The following is a 23,004-nucleotide window of genomic DNA, read 5'->3' on the forward strand; positions in this document are numbered from 1 at the left end:
TAGGATCAGGAAGAGCGCACATTGGCACAGGATTACAGACTGACAAGCTCAGCACCCGTCTTTTCTCATTTTTATAATTACTTACTTCGTGGGGGAGATGGCGTGTGCAGACCACATCATGTGTATGAGAGTTGGAGCGTAATGTGTAGGAGCTGTTTCTCTCTCTCCATCACATGGGAACCCGGGATCCGACTCTGCTCAGCAGGCTTGGGGGCAAGTGACTTTGCCTGCTGAGTCTTGCTGCCAGGCCAACTAGAAACTTAAACAGCCTGCACTCAGTTCCCAGCCAGGACACTGACTCTTTCCCGAGCTCTGTCTCCCAAATTCACCGCACTTTTTGATCATCAGTGAAATGGAAGCATCCATGATCTCTGCCCTGAAGGTGTGGGGCATCTGAGTGAAATCCATGTGGGACACGCCGATGAATAAACATTCAGCAGCTTAGACAGCCTGTCACGTGTTTTCACACTGTGCTCAAATGCAAATCCACTTGGGTGGCAAAAGTAGGAACATCAACTCTAAGCTACCATGCGAAAGTTTTCTGAAATTTTGCTCAGTGACGCGTCCTTCAGGAGAAAATGTTTCTTATCCTCTCTGGATAGTGACCTGTAATGGTAAATGTACTGTTATTGGTTTTTATTCCTGGTGAAAGTCAACCTCTTCAAAGAAATGATTTTAAATTCTTCCCACAGGTGTGATGACCGTGTGGCGCCTCATGTGTCTGTGAGGGACACAACTGCCGTAGTATCCGGGGAATCAAAGGTAAATGCTAGACTCCACTTAGAAAAGCCGTATCTGAACCTTCAACAGCTGGAACAGCTGGGCCTCCAGCCGACCCGCCCTGATGTGCTCTTTGCATGTAGACCCCAGTGAACTACTCCCTGCAGAGGTTTTACCCTAGCTCAGCAGTGAACAGGGGTGGCACCCACTCTGCCTCTACTTCTGGTTTCTAAGAAGATAAGGTCATGGTTCTAGACGCTTCTGCTCTCTCAGTTTTGCTGGAGGAATGTTTGAGCATCCTCCGATGTTCATGAGTCTAGGGATGTGAATAAGATGTAGAGTCTGTAGAAAGAGCAAGGTGGGCACCTGTGATGTATAAAGTGGCAGGGTAACATGGCATTCTTGAGATTTGAAACTCGAATCTGAGGATCGGCAGATATTTTCCTTTGAGACTCTTGGTTGCCACTTTCAACAAACTATTTCAATGAGCTCTTAGCATATAAGGGACTTGACAGTGAGCGACTGAGAGTGACTGGAAGCTCCCACCAGTGACAAAAGGAAAAGGAAGGAAGTTCTGCCTGAAGCTAGACTGTGTGTGGTACCCTGGAAGCTGACCACTGATGCCACAAAAATTCTTGCCAAGATCTGATTTGATAAACTTCCCACCACTTGATTGGCAGCCGGGCAGGATGGTCCGGGGGACGATAGTATTTCGTGCGAGGTTTACTATTGAATGACCCTCCTCTCAGAAGAGACAGCAGTTGCTATTTAAGCATTCACACTACTTACTGGATGTTTGGTGTTAGATGGAAGCTTAAAGGTCACCTCGCCCAAGATTCCTCCCAGACTCAGCACCGTGGGCACAGTCTAATGTACTGCATGACGTGTAACAGAGTCTCCCTACTCTGTATACATAGCACGTTCAAGACCAGCCTGGGCCTGGGCTCTACAAGACTGTATCTCAACACACATGTACACTTGCATGTGCATGCACCAGACAAACCCACTGTGTGGCGGGCAATGCGTGCCTGTAATTCCAACACTTCGGAGGTGAAGGCAGGAGGGTCAGAAGTTCACAGCAGTCTCTGCTACATACCAAGTGGAAGGCTAACTCAAGCTATTAAAAAAAATGTTTCCTGGGCCAGCTAATTGTTCTTAGTTTTTCTGAATGCATTCTCGCTTAGCTTGCTACCACCAGCGTTGTTATCTGGAGGGATGCATCTCCAATGTGGCATTTACCAAGTAGCTAGCATCTCAGTTCTCTGTATCCCTCTGGGATAGCTAACATGTGTGTCCAGGCCCTGAAAGCAGGAACGAATACGTGATTTTTAAGCCACAGAGCCTGGAGCACATTGCTGAATGTAATCTCTGCTGGAAAGCATTCACAGGACAAATCTGGGAGCACCTTGAAATTTTAATTTGTTGACTTTACCAAGGCGTTTGATAATATCAGGCAGCGTGGGTTCCAGCTCCCACAGCCGCTCTGCAGGTTTGGCTGCCCTAGGAAGTTCTCCAGTGTTTGAAGGTTACCCTCTGACAGGAGCTCTGTTTGTTTAGTTACGTCAACACTGCAGACAGTATCAGCAGAGGGCATTGACATTGTGTTAAAGGGCTTGTTTCTCGCCTCGGCTTTTATGTTCCCTGTTTCCTGAAAGTCCTAAATCCTACGGTGTACTGTGGGGAACCTGCCTTGCTCTTAAGTTCAACACACTCTCAGGAGTTTTCCAGAAAGTTCTCCATAACCCAAGAACAGCATCAGTCAGTGTGAAGGAATCGCCTAGGGCCTGGATCCCATTCTCAGCTGCTCCCCGCTGTTAAACCAGCCTTCTTAGCAGAGGAAGTGTTGCTTTGTCACTGGCTTTAGTTTCATTTCACCAACAAAGTCCCTAAGGCACAAGGTTAAGTAATTTTCCCAGAGCCATGTAGAGCAGTGGTTCTGAGCCTTCCCAATGCTGTGACCCTTTAATACAGCTCCTCATTTATAGTGACCCCCAACCATAAAATTATTTTTATTGCTACTTCATAACTGTGATCTTGCTGTTGTTATTAACTGTAATGTAAATATTTGATATGCAGGGTATCTGACATTCAACCCCCGTGAAAGAGTCATTTGGCTTCCGAGGGGGTCGTGACCCACAGGTTGAGAACCACCGATGTAGCCCTGTCTGGGAGGAACCAGGCTTCGACTGTGTCGCATTTTATGTGTAACCACCGTGCTGTCCTCCCCCCAGCATGCTTTTCTCAGTTCTAATAGAGAAAAATCCGAGACAGGGTTTCTCTGTGTAGCCCTGGCTCTCCTGGAACTCGCTCTGTAGACTAGGCTGGCCTTGAACTCAAAGATTAGCCTGCCTCCGCCTTCAATAGATCAATTATGTTGTAATTTTTCTAGTAGCCTCCCCTCTGTGGTTTCCTATCTTGACGTGTCGTAAGTCAGTTCCTAACTACGTGCACGGTGTCACTCCACACGGGAGGCCAGGGGGTGTTTAAGGTGAGGTTCCCCCTTTCAGAGGGATTGTCATGTTGATATGTACATCAGCAGAAGTCACAGATCAGGGTTTGGGATCAGGTCAGATGGGTGTGACTAGCCGCTCCTGCAGAAGTCATTCCTGTGATGTCAGTAAGACACTTAACCTGAATTTCGCTTGTTTTATCCCCAAAATGGGAACAACCCTTAACTAGATCGCACATTCGTTTTAACGATCCAAAGAGAAAAGATATGGGAAATAATATTGTATTAAAAAGTAAGAGGGCTTAGAGGATAAAGAAACACACTTGCCGCCAAGCCTGACAACCTCCACCTCTGGGACCCCGCATGGGAGAATGAAAGACCTGATTCCTACAAGCTGTCCTCTGAGCTCCACAGCCATGCCAGGGCACACACTCCCTCAAATAAATAAATAGTTTTAAAGATTTATTCATTTATATTTTATGTCTGAGTGTTTTGCCTGCATGTGTGACTGTACACCACATGCGTGCAGTGCCCACAGAGGTCAGAAGAAGACATTCGATCCCTTGGAACTGGAGTCCAGATAGTTAGTAGCAACCGTCTGGGTGCTTGGAATCGAACCCAGGTCCTCTGGAAGAATAACCAGTGCTCTTAACGGCCGAGTCATCTCTCTAGGTCTACAATTATTTTTTAAAATGAATGAGTAATTGTGTTAAAAATAAGAATGTTAGCCGGGCGGTGGTGGCGCACGCCTTTAATCCCAGCACTCGGGAGGCAGAGGCAGGCAGATCTCTGTGAATTCGAGGCCAGCCTGATCTACAAGAGCTAGTTCCAGGATATGCTCCAAAGCTACAGAAAAACTCTGTCTCGAAAAAAAAAAAGTAGATAGCAGATGAGTAGAAAAAAGATGTATTAGAGGGGCAAGGGAGAGGCTCTGTGGGGAAGAATACTTGCTGTGTAAGCATGAGGACCTGAGTTCAAATCTCCAGCTCCTACATAAGAGCCAGGTCGCATTCCTGTGACTCCAGCATTGGGAGGTGGAAATTAGTGAGTCATGGGAGCTCAGTAGCCACCAGGTCTAGCCAAAGCGACAGGCTTCAGATTCAGTGAGTGACCCTAGCCAGAGAATAACATGGAATGTGACAGAGGAAGGCTTGACATCCTCCTGACTTTGGTAGGTGCACACATGGGTATATGTACCTTCACATTTCATATACACATGCACATATATGCACAAAGCACACTACCACCTCCGCACACAAATTTTTAAAAACAGTTTTGGGAAGTTCAGAAGGAGAAACTATTGCTGGGGTGGGGGTCACCTTGAATTTGGCAGTAACCACACCTTGCAGACTGCGTGTTGTGTTGGTGTTCATGATACAAATAAGAATGCATTGCCACTTCCAGGGTCTGAATCCTTGCTTAGGAGAGTGACATTTTTTGGTAGGGAGGAGCGAAAGAGAGCTGGTGTCAGCAGAAGTGAAGAGAGACCAACTTTGGACATGACGCTGTGCTGTGGAATGCCAGAGGTGTCGAGAGAAGGACGGCAGGAATGAGCTCTGCTTGAGAGCATTGGAAACAGGCTCCTGGGGGAGAGTAAGACCTGGACTTTGGAGGACGGTAGCCGTTTCTAAAAGAAAAGGTTGAGAAAGAACAAAAATCAAGGATACAGGGACAAAGGTCAAGAAGTCCGTGATATTTGGGACACTGCGTCAGAGCTTGGAGCACAGGGAATCTGGACAAAGGGGGAAAAAGGCTTACATCAAAAGCTGAGAAAGCACCTTGACATGATTTTACTGTAAAGAGGAGTTTGAGCTTCACACTCTTAGCGAAGAAGGGGAAATAAACGTCTCATTTCATGGCGACCATGCAGTAAGGAGGACAAGACTGAGCCCCAACCGAGGGCCAATGTCCGTCTGGTCTGCATCACGAAGGACTGCAGCTGCTCCCAAGGTACCGTGGGACCTGTGTTTCATTGATGAAAATTCCCGCTACCTGGATACAGCATTGTGATAGACCAAGAACTGTGGGATTCTTCCAGGAGCAGAGAGATTCAGTAGCATTCTAAAGTCCAACAGCCTGGGGACAAATCCTCACCCCACTGCAGTGGGACCTAAGCAAACGGCAAGGCCTCTTGAAACGTCAGTTTTCTGAAGTCGGGGACAATAGTAGCACCAACTTTGTGGGACTATTAGAATACCGAGAAGTGTCCCACTCAAGGTCCTTAAAGTCATGGCGTTGACAGTCAGCGTTCACTTGCTTCTGGTTAAGGCAACAACTACAGACAATCTCACTTACCGCTCAAATAAAGAGTCTGGAGAGCGAAGGTGACACTTAGTCCTCTTTATGCCAGGTACCAACCACTGACCGGCTTCCGAGTTAATGCTGCATATTACTAGTAAAATCTTGGGGTTCTTCTTAGTCATTCAATTCACATCTCTCTACCGGAAGTAGCACGGGTGTGTTGAGTGTGTAGCGTTGGTCCTGATGAGAAGAACCTGGTCCCCAGACAGAGGAACCTTCCAGCCTCCAGAGGCTCATCTCTCACTTGAGCCCCCAGCTCACATATTTTCCATTTCACTAAAAGTGTTTGTTATGCAGAATCATGATCCAGGAGGCCACAGGCCTGTACGCTGCTCTGCATAGAGGAAATCCGAAGTTTGTTTGGGTGTTAAATGGTTAAGAGATAATGGTGCTTGGTGACCTTTATCCAGGAAGCCTACACCAAGTATCAAAACTATAGGTTTGGGAATAATGGATTTATAGCATCTATAATAAATTATTATTCAAATAGAAAATCGAGTCAGTGTTGTGGTACACACTTCTAATCACTGGAGAGACGGAGACAGGAAAATTGCTCTGAAGTTGAGGCCAGCCTGGTAGGCTACCTAGTCAGTTCCAAGTCAGCCGGGGCTACTGAGACCCTGTCTCAAAACAACAAAACAGAACTAGAAAGTTAAAGAGCCACAGAAGAGTACAAAAGAGAAGCCTCTTCATACTCTAGGGATAAAGAACTCACTTTAACCATTTTTTTTCAAGTAATTAACTTTCAGTTCTCTTCTGTCAAATGGATATCTATAGGTTCTGTTTGTTTACTTTAGGTTTTTATATTAGTGTGATAGGCTATATCCAGGAATGAATAAGTTATCATGGGAGTATTGTTTCTTTATTACTCAGCCCCCTTTGTGGGTCTTCACTTATGCCTATAAAGCTACAAATACAAGCCAGGCGGTGGTGGCACACGCCTTTAATCCCAGCACTCGGGAGGCAGAGGCAGGTGGATCTCTGTGAGTTCGAGGCCAGTCTGGTCTACAAGAGCTAGTTCCAGGACAGGAACCAAAAAAAAAAAAAAAAGCTACAGAGAAACCCTGTGTCAAAAATTAAAAAAAAAAAAAAAGAAAAGAAAAAAGGAAAAAAAAAGCTACAAACACAAATTCATGAGATTTGGGCAGGCTTCAAGAAGAAACAAGGGAGGCGTGAGGGTGCAAGAGGACCCTGACTTTCAGCCTATGGTGAAGGAATTTAAAAATCAAGGTCTTGGCAAGGTTAGGCCTTTGGCCTCGGCTTTATAGACAAGATGAGATGAGATATGCTGTGAGGTGGAGAGGGGAGTCTAGAGAGCAGAGGGACTCGGAAGCCCAGGATGGGACAGCAGAGTGAGCTGGAGATACAGGGACAAGAACCACAGCTGCTGGTCCTGCTCAGGGACCCCAACAGCCAGGTGGAGCTGAGGCAGGGGCCTGGAAATGTAGGCCGGGTTCTCGCACAGGACAGTGAAGGAGTGGCGTGGGTAATTGTCCCAGTGTTAGAAAGACAAACTAAGGTTGTAAGTAAGACAGTGATTGAACCTGATAGCAGCATGAACACTTGCTAGTTGTTTGTTTGTTTGTTTTAAGGAATATAACTTGAGCTTTGCATCTGTCTCCTAAATCCTTTCAAAGGAGCAGTGATTTAAAAAGGCAAGATCTTACCTTTCAATGCCTTCATTTCAGAACTACTGAATCTGCTCAGGGTGGGAGGGGCTTGGGGGGTCTCCATTCTTCTTGTCTTCCTCTTAAAATATAATCTGATTTGTTTTAAAAATTAACATGACTGTGATGAGTTCCCGTCTGGCATCTCCATACTATATTTTGGCTTGACCTTCATCCCCTGCTCGCTCACGGCCTCCTTTCCCTGTCCTCTGCCCTCTGATCCCTTTCCTCCCTTCTATTTTCATGTCATGTGTATTTAATCCCTCTCTTTGTTTCTTCTCTGTTCTGTCATTCAGAATAGCCTCTGGATAGATACACTATCTTTTCCAAAGCCCTTTGAGTTCGCAAAACTCAAGGTCCACCTAGATGGCGGCTAAGATGCTTTTGATAGAAAATGCAGAGTTAGGAGATCCAAAGTCCCAGCCATTAGCGCCATGGAGACAGTATTCCCAACTTGAGAAAGGTTAATTTCCTGGTTGTTGTTTAATTCTGTAGGAGTCTGCCTTAACACTGTCATTAAAAGAAAGAACATACATTGAATTATGTATAGGAGGTCATGCATATGAATGTATGTGCAGGGAGTGTATATATGAATGTGTGTAGGATAGTGTATTGCAAAGGAATATAGAGGGGAGTGGACATATGAGTGTATGGGGAATATGCATATAGGGGCACGTATAGGGGATAATGCACGTGAGGGTGTGTGTGGGAGACCATGCCTAGGAGGATATGTATAGAGAAGTGTGCATATGACAATATGTATAAGGGAACATACATGTGAGTGTGTGCATAGTCGACTATACATACGAATACGTGTGTAGGATAATGTATGTGTGAATATCTATCTAGGAAAGCAAGCATATGAGGGTATGTGTAAGGGAGTTCCTGCTCCATTGGAAACGGCAAAAATAAGAAAACACTAAATTGAGACATAAATAGTCAGAAAATTAATCAGCAGTTCCTAGACTAGAACCATTGATATTTTTAGGGGAACATATGACTATTTTAGCTAGAGAAGATGTGAAATCTAATATTTTAATTTTAAAATTGACAGGCAAAAATATACAATTTGCCGGTTGGAAATCAGCCAGTTGCCAGTGTGTTTGTCCCTAAGCCAGCCATCATGAGGGAGGAGAGTGGCATACCTCCACCCTGGGATTCTTCCCTGCTGGAGACTGAGCTTTTTCAAGGTAAGTTCACACATCAGATCTCCCTGGGAACACCAGGAACCACAGAGGCAAATGCTAACGATAGTTCTTACTAAACTGTTCTAAACAAATCCAGGCCTGAACTTAGTTTCTGAAGCCCCTTGCTTACTTCATCTGAAGTGGGTTTCATTAGATCCTATGAACCGAAACCTTGAAAAACCTTGTGGTTTAAATATAATCCAAGCAGATATTCTGAGATCAAAGACTGGCAGACATACAGGCTGATAATAATGTTTAATGTTTTACCTCAGGTCAAAAAGAAATGCCTCTATACAGCTTTCTCTGAAGAGTTTTTATTGTCCCTGATTGGGGGGGGGGGGGCATATGTGCACTGTGACGAAATCCAGCAGTCGTTAAACAATTCACCTGCACTGACCTGGATTCCAGGAGAACGTAATGCAAATGAATCTCATTATGAATATCATGGTCCACCTTCCACAGGTTATCCTGTAACACCATAAGACCGCCATTAGAAAGGGAAGTCCACGGTCATTCAGGGAAGTGAGAAAGGATATTCAGTTTACAGCTAGAACTCTCCCTGCTCCCTACCCTGGCAGGAGTAATCTAAGGCAATCTTGAGAGCCTTAGGCTAGGCTCTCTATGGAAGGACATCCTGGGGCAAGAAGGGCAGGGACCAGGGAGAAATTTCTTCTAAATGAAGCTTTTGTTTGAAGAGGATGGCGGCTAGCATGGGTGTCTGAAAATAAAGGTGGGAGGCAGAGGACTGATTTCTCCAGCCTCTGAAGGAGTAAGAAAAAGAGTTAATGTGACATTCTGAACGACTTGGAACGGGCGGATTTTGTTATGGCCCAGGAATGAAGAGTGGTGAGTGTTCCCGGCAGGAGCCCAGGTAGCAGAATCTCTTGTGTTTTCTCTTCTAAATGTGTTTTGTTCTGTAGTCAACGTAAAATGGGGGGGGGGGGTGTATAAACAGCAAAACAGAGAATTTTATCATTTGTTTTAGACTGTCATTTTGTCTTGTTGACCGTGTCCTTTGCTTCACAGAAGCTTTTCAGTTTCAGGAGGTCCCATTTATTGTTTTTCTCAGTGTCTGTGCTGCTGGGGTTATATTTAGGAAGTGGTCTCCTGTATACTTCCCACTTTCTCTTCTATAAGGTTCAGTGTGGCTGGTTTTATGTTGAGGTCTTTGATCCATTTGGACTTGAGTTTTGTGCATGGTGATAGATATGGGTCTATTTTCATTCCTCTACATGTTGATATCCAGTTATGCCAGCACCATTTGTTAAATATGCTTTCTTTTTTCCATTTGATATTTTTTGCTTCTTTGTCAAAAATCAGGTGTTCAAAGGAGTGTAGATTAATATCCGGGTCTTCTATTTGGTTCCATTGATCTTCCTGTCTGTTCTTATGCCAATGTAGGACTGTTTTCACTGATTTTATTAACTCTACAGAGTTTTGTTTTCTTCTTTTCCCCTGCCTTATAATCTGACATAGCTTTATAATTTTATGTGGGTTATTTCAGTGATAGGAATCATTTAGAATCCCTTCCTCAAACTGGGCAGTGATGGCGAACGCCTTTAATCCCAGTACTTGGCAGAGGCGGCGGATCTCTGTGAGTTTGGTGTCAGCCTGGTCTACAAGAGCTAGTTCCAGGACAGGCTCCAAAGCTACAGAGAAACCCTGTCTCAAAAAACCAAAAAGAAAAAAAAAAGATCCTTTCCTCATTAGATCTTAGTGGTCAAGATGAGTACTGTCTGTGAGCTCAAGAGCACTTACAGAGAAATCCAGAACAGAAGGGAACAGATCCCTCTGGTCCCTGCCCAGATGTGATCTGTACATTACTTATACATTGCTACTGTACACGTGCAGATGCTGACATGCCTTGCTCTCCACGATTTTTTTTAGTTAAAAAACAAAACAAGAAAACTTTAAATAGCAAATAAGATAACTAATGTGGGTCATGTATATCATTTCAGAAGGAAATAATTCTGCAGACACAGATTCACAGCACTTTGGAAAATAGCTATTTCTGTGTCAGATATGATTTTTATTAACGAATGTTTCATCAATAAATAGATAATTGATTATATTCATCATAAACTATATATGATAATAATGTCTATTATAAGACAAGTCTTAGAAAAATCTAAAAGCTTTAAGGAGAGTACAGTTATTTTATAATCCTAACAGTTTAATGGAGGAAAATGTTTACTATGCCTGAAGTGGTCGAGGTGATGCACTGTGACTTGTTTAAAGTCCCAGACTAAGATACATCAGTCACGCACACAGTCTGGCCTTGGCCTCCATCCTTCGTATTATAAGGAGGTCGCTGGGCCCTGGCTTGGAAATCACCTTGTCCTAAGGTAAAAGTCAGCACTGTTTGACAACAGCAGCTTCGCCTCCTCATGAAGCTGTGTCTTATTGGCAGGGCTCAGACCTTTTCTGCATTAAGACTCAGGGGAAGTCTGGGTCCAAATCACTGCACTAAATGACCTGGGCCTTTACTTGATTTCTCTCATCCTCACTTATAAAGCAAAAATAGTAAAAATAGTTTAAGAAGCCCTGTAAGGATCTATAAGTATTTATTAATTGATGTTATGTGCCTGGGAAGTGCTGTGTTACAATAGTTTCCGGGGAAACAATCTACAGTTAACATGTCACTTAATAATATTGTGTAAAACTTTAAATCACACACATTGTCCAAATTTATCCAACTTTTTGTATATTACGTGGTAATAAACCTTTGCCTGTAATTGTTTTCTTAACAAGACAACTGAGAAATCATATACTGTTTACAGGTTTCTTTTATTGTAGTCTTATGATATGACCAAGGGTTGGACTATTACAGCAACCCAATGATATAAAAGAAAGAGAGAAGCATGATTAATAACCCCAGCTTGCCTAGTAATTCAGTGGCAAGCCCATATTGCAATCTGCGATATTCTCTTCTGTTACTAACCCACGCCACACAGAGTAAACACACCAAATACACAGAGGGAAACTGGTTAGAATTCGTTAGGACAGATCTAACTGTGTGTATGTGTGTGCACACATAGGCATGTGTAGGAAGGTTTGTGTGTATGCAAGTGTGTTCATTTGCATGTGGAGGCCAGAGGTCAAGTTTGTGTGTGATTCCTCAGGAGCTATCCACCTTGTTTTGTGTGTTATATTCATGTATGTTTGGTGGATACACACTGTCAACACTGTCCTCCTAACTGCCTCTCTACTTTTTTATTTACAGATGAATGTATTAGGGGTGTGTGTGCATATTTGCATGTATGTGAGTGCAGCATCAGAGTTTGTGCATACGTGTGCACATGTATGGAGAGGCCCAGATTGGCAATGGATATCTTCCTTGATCGTTCTTCACTTTATGTATTAAGGTAGTGCATAGAAGCAAGTATGCCATTATTCACATGAAGAGGTCAAAGGGCAACTCTCAGACGTCGTTTCTCTCCACCTTTTTAAAGCCGGGTCTCGCTTGCTGTTTCTGTCATTGCATAGCATAGTCCATGGTAGCTGGTCCACAAGGTTTTTGGCCCATTCTCCTCTCCACTTCCCATCTTGCTGCAGGGGTCCTGGCCACTCCTGTAGGTGTGTACCACCACATCCAGCTTTTTAAATGTCGGTTCTGGGGTCTGTGGTCATTAGAATTTTGTAACTGCTGAGCCATCTACCTCAGCTTCCACTGTGTTTTTTGTGACAGGGTCTCTCACTGAACCTGGAGCTCACGAATTTGGCTCCAGGAACCCCCATCTTTGTCTCCCTGGCAATGGGATTACAGGCACAGGTCATCACGCCTGGCCTTTTCCACAGGCACTCAGGAGCTAAACTCAAACTGTCATGCTTGTGTGGCAAACACTCTACTGTCTGAGCCACTAATCCGATCCCTGTCTTCCTGGGACCTGGACTTTGCTGATTAGGTTAGGCTGACTGGCCAGCAAGTTTCAAGGACTCATCTGTTTCCGCCCCCCACCCACTACTACAGGGTTTATAAATCCATGCCACTATTTTGGTTTCTTTACATGAGTTCTGGGGATCGAATCCAGGTCCTCAGGCTTGAACAGCAAACATTTTACTGACTGGGTTATCTCCTCAGCCCCCAAATATAGCTTTATATCCTTAACAGTATATGAAAAGAAAAAAAAAGAAAATTGCAGTGCACTCTTGTAAAAATCAGATTGTCATTAAAACATACTCAAGATTAATGCTATATTACCCAGATGGTGGTGGCGCACACCTTCAATCCCAGCACTTAAGAGACAGAAGCAGGCAGATCTGAGTTCAAGGTCAGTCTGGTTTATAGAGTGAGTTCCAGGACATCCAGAGCTATACAGAGACACCCTGTCATGAAAAAACAAAGAGAAAAAAAAAGAGATTAATATAGTATTTATTATAACAAAGTGATTTTTAGAAAGGGGTACTCCAATGACTCTAATTATTATAAAACTACAAAATCATATACAAAGATTCATTCACATTCTCCTTTAGTTTTAGATGATTTGGAAAGCAAGCTGGCCCAGGAACAATCTGCAGGCTCAGTGAGTACCAGAGCACCATTCAACTACGGATCAAGAACCCAGCTCAACCATTCTCACTTGAACAGCACGGGAAGGCACCAAAACTACCACAGTGAAACTTCCAATATGTCCATCTATGACATCCTGAGACCAGGAGCTCCTAGAGAAGGTTTCAAAACCTTTTCTCCTAGGACAAAGACAATTTATGACATGTACAGGACCAGGGAGCCCAGAGTTTTAAAAGAGGACTTCATGCAAAAGAATACATTTGGTAGCACATCACTATGCTTCGACAGCCGGCAGCGGTCAGCTTCACCGGCCACAGGGCGTTTTACCGCCAGGAGTTTACACTTTCCAGCTGCTACTCAAAACAAGAACAGTTTTACACCAGTAAGGCACCAGCAAAGCCCCAAAAGAACTCCTTTGTCATCCATCATATGGAATAGGTCAGATTCTTCTAGACACAGACTGAATCCGGAGGAGTCCGGGGCACCGTCGCCAATGGACATCGACCCTGCTGACCAGTACGTGGCTCCGAGGTGTTCTCAGGAGAGTAGGAGGTATGAGTTGTACCATTCACAGAGTGCTTACCGAAGCATCCCTCTGAATGCCCCCATGGATAACGTAATGAGTCCTGACACATTGGAGGACTCAGAGAATATGCCACTCTACCATCAGAATAACCCACTCACAAGGTCTTTCCTCAGCAGTACCTTCATACAGAGTGGAGAGCAGAGATTTGGACAGAATTCCTTTTGGAGCCAACAGGAGGAATATTCTTTCTGGTCTGACACACAGCAGAGCAGGAAGCCGTTCCCTCCAGACAGGGACTTTGAAATGATTTCTGTTGAAGTAAACAGGGCACCATCTGTTTACAGCCACCGTGTCCCATCTCCACCCTGGAAGCCACATTCTTCTGGCTATGGAACATATGTCTTCAGAGGTCAAGCGGATCCACACTGCTGGAGATCTGATCATCAGACGTCTCCTCTGGAGAGCATGGACACATCGCATGTCAATGAGAACCAATTTCTACCCCGGTTTTTCACACCGGATGGTTTTTCCATGACTGATCCAAGCTGCCACATCCACTCTTCCAGCCTGGACTGTCAGCAAGGCCACTGTCCTGGAGGCGTAGCTGTGGATGAGGAGTCCCGTTTGTTTGGCAAGGCTCAGACTCTAGTGTCCTCATTCAGAACTTCCTTCCCCCTGATTCCTGATGACAGAAGGGATTCTCAGAGTCCCAGCTTCCAGCATTCCACAGTTACTTTGGAGAAAATGGTCCCTAATAAGCCAGGCTCTCTTCCAGTAAGAAACTGTACAGAAGTCGCTGTGTCTGGAAGCCATTCAACTGAATCGCTAGCTCTTACCGAAACCCAGCCCAACATCCCAGCCACAGAAATGAACACTGAGAAAGACATGAATGAATCTATTTCAGACGGTGAACGGCTAAACAAGATGGGCCGGAAAAACAAGGCAAGTGGATTACCCCAACCTCATTCACAGATCTCTAATGATTTACCTCATTCTCAAAATGCCCACTCCCAAGATTCAGCCGAAAGCGACGGGTTTGTCTTTAATGAATCTACCACAGTAGGTTCCATAAAGTCACCCAGGGTCTTTTCCAGGAAAGGCACTCCCCAAATGCACACGTCACAAAGAGATAAAGCCAAGGACTTGGACAAAGATCAAGGTTTTCCTAGAAACAGGAAACTTGACTCAACGGCCTCCCCAACTTCCATCCAAGAACATGGAAAGTCACCGTCTCTTCCCAGCCCAAATCAAAGTTGTCACCAGACAACAGGAAGTAATGAAGACAGCCCAGACATCATTAAAAATAGCCACTGGTGCTTTGAACCCACTGCTACCCAAAAGGCAGAGTCCCCAGAGCAGCCTGCTGTTCTAAATCTTGAGCAACAACGTCCTTCCATTCATCCTACCAATGGCAGCAAGCTGGCCGCCAGGCACAGTGTCTCACATGATGCTTCCGGTGCACCCCAAGATTCCTTACCGTTGAGCGATTCGTCCCTTGATGCTCTTTTCATTCCTTCTACTACAGCGCTCTCCAGGAGGCTTTCCGACCAAGATCCATCTCAAGAAGAAAGAGAAGAAAAAGACAAGGCTGCGAAGAACCAAAATTCGTTGGCCGTCAATTCCACAGATAGCCAAGAGAGTCACGACAGGACTGCTCTTCTGCACGATGCTGTCCACTGCCACCCGTACTCTCCCTTCAGAAACGGGAGAGGGACAGGACGAGTAAGACGCCACGTGTCCTATATTGAGGAGCTGGCCAAGACAGAGAATAGAGCAGCACCCAGAAGTGAAGGCCGTAGCCTCACTGGGGACCAAAGTAGTGTCAAAGTCCCTGAGCTCAGCACAGTCTACTGCACCTTGCCAAGAAAACCAGCCAGCTTTCTCATACCCAGCAGGCAGCAGGAAAGTAAGATTACAGCGGCTTCAATTAGGAACGGGCCACTTCCATTCCAAATGAAAAATAAAGTGAGTGTTCCAACGGGGGAGAGCACATCTGACAAACCCAGTTCTCCTAAGTCAGTGAGCGATGCTTCCAGTCCCATCATGGGCATGCCCGAAGCCACCAAGAAGATGACAGACAGGAAAGCCATTAGATCTGCTTCTGTTAGGAAAGGGCCCCTTCCTTTCCTCATCAAGAGGGCGGTATCATGTCCTTCGGGGGAGGCATGTACCTTGACGGAGAGTGGTGAAAGAGCAAAGTCACTGGTCCTGGACGTGGATGCTTCCTCTGCAATGCCCAGGCCTCGGGGGAGAATCTTCAGTTCTCTCGAAGGTGACCCATCATCTCGAGAGAGTACTTTCTCTGAAAGACACAACCGAAAGGAACTTGCTCAAGATGACGAGGCACCTGTCCCTGGGATGAGCTCGCTCACCCTTTCAAACCAAACCCCCAAGCCGCTGTCTGCAGACGCATCAGGAAAAGCATTACATAAGTTTAAGACAACCAGCATGTTCTCCGTTTCTGGTGACGAAGAGAATGTGAAATGTCTTGAGGTGGTTTCAGTATATTATACTCTACCAAGGAAACCCAGCAAAAAGTTCTGCAGCCTCCTTCAGCAGTATGCGCAAGGTACAGATTCACTTCGAGATGCTTTTCAGGGAGAGATGAAAGCATTGCCTAGTGCTTTAGAAGGCAATGAGCCAAGTGGTCCCGCACAAGTGCAGTCAGGAATACCTCCACTGCAAGACCTAAGGAAGCAGGCTGACTCCGCCCCACGCTGTCTTTCTCACAGCAATGAAAAGAAGACTGTCTCCCAATTACCACAGAGGGAGGCTTCCGAATCTTCCTTACAGGAAATGGCTTCTGTGGGGCCAGCTGTCCCTCTTCATAAAGGAGAACCTAAGACCAAAGAGATTTCCCCAGGTAGCTTAGCTAAAACAGTCGTGGATGACTCACTAAGCAGGAAAAAGAGAGAGGGGCCATTGCTAAAACAGATCGTACAGAGCCCATTACTGCCTCAGGAAAAAGGTGCTGGAGAAGGAAACGCTAAAAATCTACAGCCTTCTAAAGGAGGAGACAGTGCGCCCCCTGGTCTCCCAGGCCACTCAGAAGCTATTGTTGAGAATTCCCAAACCAGAAGAAATTCTGGAGCCTGTGCAGGGGGCATAGCCACCAGATTAACAGGAAGTGGATGGTATCCTCAGAGAGATAACACGACTGTAGTCGTAAACGACAGTTCTAGTGGGTCACAGCCTAGGGAAGCCAGGGGGACAACTGGAGACTGCCAAAACCTGACTGATAAAATGCTCCCTGACTCAGAAAGCCAAGCCTTTGTTCCAACCCCAGCATTGCATAAGTTGCAGTTGATTGAAGAGGCTCAGTCAGGGGGAACAGATCTGCAGCCGGAACCCAGATGGGCAAGAAGTCAGGAAACAAACACAGCAGAGGTGAGGAAGGTTAAAGATGAAACACCAAAGTTGGCATGGGATCAAACTTTACTTCCTGGAGGAAATAAAACCAACACGGGTGACCAAGAAACAAAAGAAAACAGATACTCAGTTAAACATGGGTTGGCAGCCATGTCTAAAGCAAGCAGGAAAATCCCAGCTAAGGAAATGAGTCCCAGAAGACACATAGCCACTATTTTCTCCCAAAGTGAAAGCCAGTCTGGCTATAGGAGGTTATCTCTTTGTAGATCAGAGGACAGCCCACTGTCCCCTGAACCTATTGTAAAATCCACCGAGTCCACAGATGAAAGCAGCCTGATGAATGTGGACCCATCAGAGACCCCGCTCCAAGCTTCTGCGGTACCCTACCCAGAACCTCTCTGTCAGCCCTACAGCCAGAGGCCTGCTAACATTTCACAACCACATCACAATGAGCCAAACAGTATCTTAGAAACACCATCAAAGAATGAAGATTCTAAAGCCCAGATTTCGGGAGAGTCGGGAGCCCCAGCTCAGCTCACGCTTACCAGCCCCAGAGAACGAAGCGCTAACCCTCAGCAGAGGTTGAGTCCCCCTTCTCCCCTGGAATCTGCACAGAAATCTACGGTAAAGCTGTCCCATTGTCAGCTGCGCCACTGGAGTGCCCCATCTCCAGAGTCAGAACCTGAGCCTCACCTCTATAGGTCAAAGAGTTTAAAAAACTTCAGTGTGCATGGTGACCGGCTGAGCACAAGTCACCCTCCCAAGGCCAGGGGGCGCCACTTTTCTGAGAACACTTCCATTGACCACGCTCTCAGCCAGCTGTCTCTTGATGATGACTCCTCCCACAGCAGGGCTTACAGCCGAAGGTTCAAATCTTTTTCTGAACTTCCTACCTCTGATGAAGGCGAAAGTTGGGCTTTGTATAACAATAGGACTAGATCGGGTCCCAAGTCTACCTCCTCCATTTCCAGGCCTATTGACTACGGGATTTTTGGGAAAGAGCAGCAGCTGGCTTTCTTGGAGAATGTCAAGCGGTCACTCACACAGGGAAGACTGTGGAAGCCAAGTTTTCTTAAGAACCCTGGCTTCCTCAAGGATGATGTACTCCATGCTTCCAACCTGTCACAGTCCGAGCTGTTGGATTCTGGTGGTGGGTCACCCGAAGATGGCTCATTTCCAAGTGAACCACTTAACATCTACGAGGAGGACCCAGTGGACTCGGACTGGGACACAGACACAACCACCGATGATGAGTACTACCTGGACGAGAACGATAAGGAATCGGAACTGTGAGACTGAGAGACTGTGTAATATTATACTCGATTTTTGGCTTTTAACCAAAAATATCATTATAGTGAGTCTAGATTTATAGACAGGTAGATCTGGTTTGGCCAGTGTCTGCACCATTCTTTTCTTTTCCATTATATATGTATTTTTCTTCTGAATTCTAAGAACAATGATTGCTGGTTTTGAGGGATTTTGTTTGTTTCTCCTGATATTTTCTCCTGGTGCGTTTGAACTTCGCCTTCTTACCTCTTCCCCCAACCTGCTCTATCTTCCTCATCACTGTTTTTATGTCTCTTACACTTAATAGTTTGGGCACATGTTAAAGCTTGTTACTTGTTAATTATTGAGCACAGTTGCAAAACTGTACTGCCCCCCTCTGTCCACAGCCTGAATTCAAGATATCAAACATAAGGGGAAGGGATAGTCAGGAAGAATACTGTCCTTGCACGCACACTGTGTTCATACAGTGCCCACACAGGCTCTGGAGGGCATCGGAGCCAGGAATGGGAGTAACAGAGCGTTAGGGGTCATACAGGTGCTGGGAATCAAACCTGGGTCCTCTGCAAGAGCTGCAAGTGCTCCTAACTGCTGAGCTCTCTCTCCAGCCACAAGATAAAGGGGATTGTCCTGAGAGCATCTTTGCACTTCAGCAGTGGCTTCTTGACACACATGTCTAGAGAACATTTGGAGGTTAAAAATGAACAGTTAGTCCCTAGTGCCTTCACGAATCTCTCTGAAGTCATTTGTGGTGATTGGCTGACAAGTTTTCATCAGGCCTAGCACGTGGGTGAAGCCAAGCGATGCAGGCAGTGGCTTGGCCGCAGAGACACTGCTAAGAGACGGAGAGGAGCAGACAGCACATTACTGCGCCAGCTTTGTGGCTGTTCTCTCCACAGCTGATTTCCCCCATCTCTCCAGCCACGTGCATTTCTCACTTCCTTGTTTTTAGTCCAGACTGGGGCTTATTAAGCTTTTCTCACTGAAATTCTTCACCACTTTTACATGCCCTCAGGTATACATATATAAAATAGGTGTGCAAGTCTAACATTCACTGATAACTCAAATTTATTTTAAAGCAGTTCTCTGACTTACACACAAATTTATCATTTGTTTAAGATAAAAACAAAGATATGCTAATGAGATGGATACAATGCAGCACAAGGACATTCTACTGTTACCCACAGGCTGGAGCATAAAGTAGTAACACGCCTTTGGTGTCTGTCATTGCCTTTGTATATGAGCAGAAATCTCCGCATGTGCAATAGAAGCATTGTAGTTCATGATAAAATAATACCAGATTCCCCTTCCCTTCCTCTACCTCTCTCCCCACACTCTTCAAGGTGTACATGCTGTGTGCTTGAACCAGCGCTGCCCTGACGTCACACCCTGGCTGAGCATTGCAGGAGGAATGTTTAATTTCAAATTAATTTTTGTCCAGTGCACGTTCAGAAACATTTTACTGTTGCCATTCTCCTCAACTGCACACTTAGTTAGACAACCCCATATAGAGTGAGGACCCATGGTTTAAGAAGCTTTGGGCTAGGACACTTCTGATCGGGCATTTAGTGGGGATCTTAGACAAATCCTTAAAATGCTAGGTCAGATGTAATATCTGGGAAGCACTTGGCTTCTCTGCTGAACCACCTACTAAACTCTCAGGAACACCTAACTCAGCACTCCTAATTTATTTTAAATATTTGTGATACCTATTATTAATTTGATTACTAATTTGGCTTCCTACCTCTTTAGTTGCCCCCTAGACACCCGGGGCTGTCTCTCCTTGTAATTCAAGGTCTACAGATGAGCTAGACCTGTAGGCAGCATGGGATCCCGGGTCGCAATACAGGGATGGATTTTGTCTTGTTTTATGGCTGTTTTTTTGACATACTTTTATTTCCCACTGTTCATCCAGATGAACTGAATAAGGGCGGGTATTGGCAAAAACGTACAGAGATCTGGCACTGGCGTGAATGCAAGGAAGATCTGTATGATTATTGCCCTTATAATCAATCATTCTGAAAGCCTAATGACAGAGCTCAAAGCTAGTGAAGGGGACTCCCTAATACAGACACTTTTCCTTAAACCTGTCCGCTCAGACTTCGAGCTCTAGCCGATTTAAAGCTCACTTGTTCTTAGCTCATTCAAACTTGAATGGTACAGAGTAACATTCAATTTCTTGTTTGATGATGTATGCTTGTGCATATGCCTTTCCTCTTTTGCTATTTATCTGGTTATTTAAGTAAAACTCATATATCATGACTTTTTGTATGTAATTTTAAGATAGTCCAAGATATTTTAACATAAACACCCTTGGGTTTTTTTTTTTTAATGATCACCATGAGATGCTGTTTCAATAAATATTGTGTCTACATGTTTGCTACAAAAGGTGACGCGAAGTTAACTTGCTCTTCACCGAGGCGAGGCTCTGGTGAGGGACGGCAGGGGAAGAATGGACAGTACTTTGGGGCGCAGACTCTCCAGGATAGGGTCTGTTATCCATACTGAAGCCACTGCTTCTCTGCACTGTGTGAGGGTCCCTGCTGTCAGGCGAGGAATCAGGGAAACAGTGGACTTCGCAAAAGCAGAACAGCAAGCACCTTTACTGTTTATAGCTCCATGCAGCACTTCATTAAGGAAGTGTGGCAGATACTGTCTTTGTGTTGTAATATGTAAACCGCTTGTTTTTAATGCTCATTTTGGGCGTAGCCGTGGTAACTTTAACAACAGTCATTTTATATTGTTTTTTTCTAAAATACGTAATGATTATTAAACTTTCTTGTAAATGGAGTAAAACACTAATGAATCAATACTAATAAGTGCCTAGGAAATTATCAGCTTGCTTCAATGTTAGGCTAACACAGCTATAGATATTGTGTTAAATTCACTTAAAATGGGGTTTAATAAGATTGCTTTTTAGATACCACCCTTCTGAATGGCTTATTCTAACATCGTAAACACATTGGTCTTAATAAAATGCTAATTGCTACTCACATGAGTTTGGTTAAGAAGTTTGAAAAGAGAGACTATTTTGTATGGGAGATAAAGATGAGGCACGACGGCGCTGAGAGAAGCCTTCTTAGGTTGTGGAAAAGATGACAGTCAAATGGAAAATCACACCTCCGTGAAACAAGTTCCTTTACTGAACGCCGGTGTGTCCAAACAGGCCTTACTGTTTAGAGTTTGCTGTCTGTAGTGGAGCTGGAGAATATCCTATCTAACTGTACAGTATAAATATGTAAATATTTTACTTTGCGAGTTCGCATTACTACTTGTGACTGATATTCTGTTCTGAAACAATAACCCACAATAAGCACTTTTGTCAAAACTGTCCAATAATCATGTTTTTATTTCCTCAACTCTGTTTCCAAAGTATGGAACATGTCAGGAGGTGAAATTTTAAAACAATGCTTGTGTTGAAATAAACAGCCTGAACAGACACACTATGCTTGTTTATCTGTTGTATTTGCACTTCTGAAGATGGAACCTACGTGCTAGGTAAGCGCTCCGCCACTGAGCCACAGACTCAACCCCAAATTTACTGTTAGTCTTGGTTTTATTTCCTATCCTCAGATTACTTTTTAATTTTTTTATGTGTATGGGTTTTTCACCTGCCTGTTTGTATACCACATACATGCCTGGTGTCCGCAGAGGCCAGAAGAGGGCATCAGATCCCCTAGAACTGGAGTAATGTGTTGTGGACGCTGGGAATCAAACCTGGGTCCTTTGGAGGAACAGCAGTGCTCTTAACTGCTGAGCTATCGCTCTAGTCCCTCGAAAGATGATTTTTTTTTAGTGTGAAATTTTCACGAAAAAATCTAAGATACCAGGGGAGATGTGCCCAATCTTTCTGATTATTGGGAGAGATTTGCAATAATTTAAATACAAATAATAATTTAAAAACAAAAAGGGTGGTTGCTTCTCTCTCTTCATATACACCCAAAGTAGTCAACCAGCTTCGAGATATAAATTTCATTTATTATTAGATTTATTTATTTTCCGTGTGAGTGGGTTGCCTGAATGCACGTATGTGCACCATATGTATGCACAGTGCCCACCAAGGCCAGAAGAGGACATCAGATCCCTGGAACTGGTGTCAGGTGGCTGTGAGCTGTCATGTGGATGCTGGGAATCAATCGGTGTCCTCTGCAAGAATAAGTGCTCTTAACCACTCAGCCATTTCTCTGGTCCTGACATTCATTTTTAATTACTGTCAAGTAAATGAGTTGAAAGATTTCTCACTAATCCCTCTAGTCTATCTTCGGTATTAATTATAACAATCTTTTCTAGGAAAACCCAATGCCTTTTCTTCATCAACACATGTACACACATGTATACATATGTAGAGATGAATAAATACACATGTATAATGGTGATTATACTTTTACGTAGAACTATATATCCATGGGTATGCATATTTGTGGGAAGTACATATAATTATATTTATGTAACTATAATAAATTACTAGATATTTTCAAAATATTAGCTGTCCAGAAGAATATTTAATGTTGCTTTTTTTTAAAGAAAAATGGCAATTTTACTTGATTTAATGACATTTTTAATCAGTGTTGATTGGCTGACTAGTTGCAGTGATGGGAATCAATTCCTTGATGGTTCCCCTCAAACAACTGTCACCTCAAGTGATATATATATCATATGGCCTGAGAATATATATATATATATATATATAAATGTCACTATCACCCAAATACCCCCAGCTCACTTCTCTGCGAAATTAAGTCCGATTTTGGCAGAATGTGAACAAAATGTGTTCAGGCTTTTGGGTTTGTTTGCTTGCTTGGGTGTGTATGGGGGTATTTCTTTAAATGCTAACTGGAGCAGACTGGGCATTCCATCAAAGCGTTCAAACAACTTCAGGAAGGAAACAGTGGGATTCACACTAAGCCAAGCTACACTGACCACAGAGGGCTGTCTACCATCTCCAGGGATGGACACCAGGCTAGCCCGAGATCTGGGCACTCTGTGGAGTG

At 44.4% G+C, this 23,004-nt stretch overlaps 1 protein-coding gene across 5 annotated transcripts in view; it reads left to right on the forward strand.

Moving 5' to 3' along the window:
• The window catches only part of Exph5 (exophilin 5), a 72,716-nt gene extending 51,012 nt beyond the window's left edge, over positions 1-21,704 (forward strand). For 2 of the 5 annotated variants that reach the window (XM_041638384.1, XM_041638388.1), the window contains 3 exons: positions 693-762; positions 8,192-8,327; positions 12,798-21,704. In XM_041638384.1, the coding sequence (XP_041494318.1) occupies positions 693-762; positions 8,192-8,327; positions 12,798-18,022 (5,431 nt within the window). In that variant the 3' untranslated portion in view covers positions 18,023-21,704. Of the gene's footprint in view, positions 1-692; positions 763-8,191; positions 8,328-8,854; positions 9,196-12,797 lie in introns of those variants that run through there. The other 3 variants (XM_041638385.1, XM_041638387.1, XM_041638386.1) reach the window with 3 other exon arrangements.
• The last annotated feature ends 1,300 nt before the right edge of the window (positions 21,705-23,004 follow it).

Source organism: Microtus oregoni, unplaced genomic scaffold (genome assembly GCF_018167655.1).
Source record: "Microtus oregoni isolate MIOR12 unplaced genomic scaffold, Mior012 000055F_ref0000237, whole genome shotgun sequence".
NCBI classification, from domain to species: domain Eukaryota; kingdom Metazoa; phylum Chordata; class Mammalia; order Rodentia; family Cricetidae; genus Microtus; species Microtus oregoni.